The sequence below is a fragment of the Trachypithecus francoisi genome, unplaced genomic scaffold (assembly GCF_009764315.1).
Source record: "Trachypithecus francoisi isolate TF-2019V2 unplaced genomic scaffold, Tfra_2.0 Lachesis_group8, whole genome shotgun sequence".
In the NCBI taxonomy this organism is placed as follows: domain Eukaryota; kingdom Metazoa; phylum Chordata; class Mammalia; order Primates; family Cercopithecidae; genus Trachypithecus; species Trachypithecus francoisi.
Window position 1 is genome coordinate 16,649,563 of NW_022681473.1, and position 5,394 is coordinate 16,654,956.

General features: G+C 38.2%; 1 protein-coding gene across 1 annotated transcript; it reads left to right on the top strand.

Moving 5' to 3' along the window:
* The first annotated feature begins 1,026 nt into the window (after positions 1–1,026).
* Positions 1,027–4,170, top strand: LOC117080800 (olfactory receptor 4C45-like). Its single transcript, XM_033206095.1, is given in 2 exon segments — positions 1,027–1,119; positions 3,065–4,170. A coding segment is annotated over 1 exon segment (930 nt). The 5' UTR covers positions 1,027–1,119; positions 3,065–3,097; the 3' UTR covers positions 4,028–4,170.
* The last annotated feature ends 1,224 nt before the right edge of the window (positions 4,171–5,394 follow it).

Here is a 5,394-nt window from a genome sequence, read left to right on the forward strand (position 1 = left end):
TTGGAAATCCTGCCATGTAAGTCCCCTGGGTCAGTCATTAATAAAAATCTCACAATCTCCGAGACTAATCAGACACATGACCTTGAATACCGGCATTCCCCATTCTTCAGAGCAACCATACCATTTAGACCAGACATGGGTTCAGAAAAAAATATATTCTCTAAACTCTGACCTTTGCCTAAAACCACCTCATATCTTAGGCTAGGCTCAACAATGCCACAATTAGCAAAACAGCCCTATAATGAAGGTTTCCAAATCTTATCCTCAACAATAGCCACAAACATATCTTTAACCCAAAACCAGCCACTAATGACGTTTGTGGGTGCCAAGTGAGAGTAAATGAAGGACCCGACTATTGCTTTGCCAAACATTCCAACAAGGCCAATTACTAATCCTCTGGGTACTTGAAAGGTCAATGCATTGCCAAATCCTGAAGTCTGTGGTAGTCTATTTAAATATTTCTCTAGAGTCAATGAAGAAAGAATTACAAAAAGACCTGTGTGCAAATGATAGCAGCAGAGACAGGAACCAAAAAGATGAAGATGTGTTTGGGAGACACCACTCCTGAGCTTAGTGGGTTTCCAAGAAAACTGAATTGAAAGAAGAACTTGAATCCGAATAAAAGGAATTATCTCACCACATTTTTCAGGGACTCAAGAAAGCAAAGTTTCATCAGAATAGATTTGAGAAAACAATATCCAATCAGGTGGATTTGATTCACTTATTCGTTTTATAGTTGCATTTTCCAAATTTGAAGAATTTTGCATTATTCCTAGGTTTTAATTTGGACTGAATATCGTCGTAAGAGATCTGAAAAATAGCTATATTTTCAAGATTGGCTTATACATTCATAGGAAACCCAGGAAGTGAGTAGACACTAAATCCTAGAGATAATGAAGTTTTCTAACGGAAACAGCTTATTTTCTTAGTAAATTCAGACTGACAATGGAAAGCAAAATAAACTGAAATGTCAGAATTGAGAGAGCCGTCTAGAGAATTCCAGCGTCCCACTTGTCAGCTGGTGGAGTCTATTTGTGGCCGTGTTCCATGCCTGCAGGAGAAGAAAGCAGTGACCGCACTCAATCTAAAATGGAGGGATCCACAATCAGCTAGATCCAGGTCAGTGAAACCTAAATCTTTTCTCCCAAAATTTTAAGCAGATTAACTTGTTTTAGCCAATTTGTTTTCAGTGAAGTAGTCTTTGTCATTACATACCCGACTTGAAGTTTCGTGTTTTTCTCTGAAAATGAATTTGGACACACTGACATAAAAATATCAATAGAAAAGTCTGTATAATGTTGCCTATGTAAACCAGGCCGGGCGCGGTGGCTTACGCCTGTAATCCCAGCACTTTGGGAGGCTGAGGCGGGCGGATCATGAGGTCAGGAACTCGAGACCATCCTGGCTAACACGGTGAAACCCCGTCTCTACTAAAAATACAAAAAATCTGGCCGGGCGAGGTGGTGGGCGCCTGTAGTCCCAGCTACTCGGGAGGCTGAGGCAGGAGAATGACGTAAACCCAGGAGGCAGAGTTTGCAGTTAGCCGAGATCGCGCCACGGCACTCCAGCCCGGGCGACAGAGCGAGACTCCGTCTCAAAAATAAAAGTTGCCAGACCAGATGCTGCTAAGAACTACTGAAGTCACTTTTAAAACATCATAGTTAACATTTATGTCTCGCTGAATACACTGATTCTGTAGATTTCTTTTTGTCATGCTTGAAATGTTTCTCCCCTGTTCGTGACTTCCATATTGCTACATTGAAGTTAGAATTGGTGAATTAAATCCATTAAGAATGATTAACCATATAGTCACCATCTACAGAAGCCATGAATAAAGAGGAAGCAACTTAGCAACTGAGTTTTCCTGAAAACCAAAGATATTTTTACTCACCTTTAATGAAGCTCAGAGGTCATGATGCTGACTGATTTCTGTTTCTAGAAATTTTTGAGGAAAACTATGTGGTTACATTTTTGCCAGGGGTTAGGGAAGGAAGGAGAAAAGGGGGAGGAGAAGAAATAAAATATCTTACGCTCTTTTGTAACAACATGTACTTACTGTTGAAGCTCTTGGGATTATTCAAAAATATCTACATTCTTAAATATATTCAATGTTTTCAGGTAGCAATACAAATTTCCAGTTGTTTACCAGTTAGCAATGAAAACTACAAGTTCATCTTAATTGACCGAACTTATGCCAAAAGAGAAAATTGCATTATCTCGGGTGACCCTAACATTTCTGTCTTGCCAATGGAAAACATCATGACTCATTTAATTCCATTTGTAAGATGTGAGTGGGGAAATATATCTAATCCAGTGCGTAATTCTATATGTGATAAAAGTCCAACTGAGAGGAAAATGTATTTATGAAATATCATTACATTTTGTAACTTTGCACCATTTACATAGACACAATTAAAAGATGCAGAAAGAGTGAGCATGAAAAAAGGGTCATTTAAGAGATAGATGCAACATTCAGGGATGTTGAATGAATTATCCTCAATGAGTTGTTATTGCGATAGTTACCCAGCATTCCAAAAGAAAAATATCTCCATTTGCAGCTCTGCCTCTATCTGTGTACATGTGCATTTATATGATAGAAAAGGACAATAGACCACAGAACACAGCGGCTAAGATTTAGTAAGGCTTTGCACTTTAGTATCTAATATGCATATTAGTATCTAATATACATACTGGATTCATATACCTATAAATAACCATAACAAAAGAAAGTATAATTTCAACACATTGTTATTGATAAGATTTGTCCTCTCTAAAAATGAAAGCAAGCCATATGTGAAATTTTAGAGCCAGAAAGGAAGTTTGGAAGTCAACATTTACAACAAGATCTTGTTTTATTGTGGTACTTGTAAGATATTATCACTATTTCATTAATACATGAATTAGGAGAAATCTAATCTTCTGTTCCTCTTTACAGCTCCGCAAAACAGCAGAGGTGAGTGGCAATGTAGCTCCATCACCCCCAAAAACCAGGACTAAAGAGGTGATGAAATATTTTAGTATTGAATTTAAAATATCATTCAGAAATACTGTTGTTTTTTTTCAGATCGGCCATCTACACACAACCTGAGCTAAATCTATGAAAAACATGAACAATGTAACAGAATTCATCCTGCTGGGCCTCACTCACAATCCAGAACTGCAGAAATTCTTGTTTGTTATGTTTTTAATCACCTACTTGATTACACTGGCAGGTAACCTGCTCATCTCAGTCATCATCTTCATCAGCCCAGCCCTGGATTCCCCCATGTACTTTTTTCTGTCCTATTTGTCCATGATAGATGTTTTCTACTCTTCTTCCATAGCCCCTAAAATGATCTTTGACTTGATCTCTGAAAAGAACACCATATCCTTCAACGGCTGCATGACTCAGCTTTTCACAGAACATTTCTTTGCGGCAGCTGAGATCATCTTATTAAGCGTCATGGCCTACGACCGCTATGTGGCCATCTGTAAGCCCTTGCATTATGCAACCATCATGAGTCGGCCTATATGAGGATTCCTGATGGGGGTGGCTGGGATTCTGGGATTTGTGCATGGAGGGATCCAGACTTTGTTCATAGCCCAGTTACCATTCTGTGGCCCCAATGTCATCGACCACTTTATGTGTGATTTAGTACCTCTTCTAGAGCTGGCCTGCACAGACACTCACACCTTGGGGCCTCTGATAGCTGCCAACAGTGGATCACTGTGTTTCCTCATTTTTTCCATGCTGGTTGCTTCCTATGTCATCATCCTGTGCTCCCTAAGGACTCATATCTCTGAAGGGCGTCACAAAGCTCTGTCTAGTTGTACCTCTCGTATCTTTGTTGTCATCTTATTCTTTGTCCCTTGTTCATACCTGTATCTAAGACCTCTAACCTCCTTCCCCACTGACAAAGCTGTGACTGTGTTTTGCACCCTATTTACACCTATGTTGAACCCTTTAATCTACGCCCTCAAAACTAAGGAAGTAAAAAATGTCATTAAGAAGCTCTGGAAGCAAATAATGAAAACTGATCATCAGTAAGTCTGATGACACAAACATTTAGGCAAGAATATCTGGTGATATTTTACAGAGATTTATTCTATTTCTTGATCGATGAAACTTGGGACAGTCAATTATCTTATCCTGTCTCCATCAATTTTTATTAGGAGGACATATAGTAGACTGTGCTGACATATTCATTAAGGCCCAGTAGTAGTGCCAACAGACCCATGATACTTTTAGGAGCCCTTGAAATGCTTAATTTCTTTAAAAGAAGAAGAAGAAAATGAATATAATCTAAGTACAACTGGATTATATTTATCTTTATGCCAATACACTCATAAAGTACAACTTTTAATAGTTTTTATGGAGGAAAGAACTTACGAGAGCAAAAGTTTCAAGGGCTCACAAAATTTATATTGTCCTGCTTGTGGATATGAAACAGATTGACAGCAACATTCTTGACACCTTTCATACCCAGCACTACAGCTAGAATGAAGTTTTCTTTTACAAGAGGACAAACAACTATATATGAAAGGGCTAAAAAGAGCGTTTTCATGAAAACTTACTCTTAAAAAATTATATCTCCATTCTCTGTAGTATACAATTAACTACAAAAAGAATTGAAAGTTTTTTGTTTTTTGTTTTTTGTTTTTTGTTTTTTTAGGCAGAGTCTCACTCTGTCACCCAGGCTAGAGTACAGTGGCATGATCTTAGCTCACTGCAGCCTCCACCTCCTGGGTTCAAGCGATTCTCGTGCCTCAGCCTCCAAAGTAAATGGTATTACAGGTGCACACCACCATGCTCAGCTAATTTTTGTATTTTGAGTAGAGACAGGGTTTCACCATGTTGGCCTGGCTGGTCTCAAACTCCTGAAGTCAGGTGATCAACTCACCTTGGCCTCCCAAAGTGCTGGGATTACAGGCATGCACCACCGCACCCAGCAAGAATTGAAAGTATTATAGGCTGGAGCAAAAGAAATAGAATTGATAAATATAACTGACAAAAATAACAATAAAGTCAAGGCAAAAAATATCTGCACATTAAAATCAGGTTTAGATGCCAGCAAAGGAAAAGAAAGCTCTGAAAACTAAACAGCTGTCATAGGAAATTGCCAGAGACATAGAAATAAGTTTGTGTCATGAAACAGGATGACAGTGATCAGAAATCTAAATTATAGAAAAGAATCCATACCATGAATGCAATGAAATGCTAAAAGATTCAGATATAGTCAGATGCTTTGAAGTTAGGGATTAAGAGCCTTGGATCAAATAGACTTGATTTCTCAACTGGTCTCTGCATTAATTAGCCTTATAAATGTAAGCAAATCGTTTAACCTCTCTACATGTTCCTTCATCAGTAAAAGGAAAATAACATTACATTTTTTTCAATTATGATAATTAAATGAT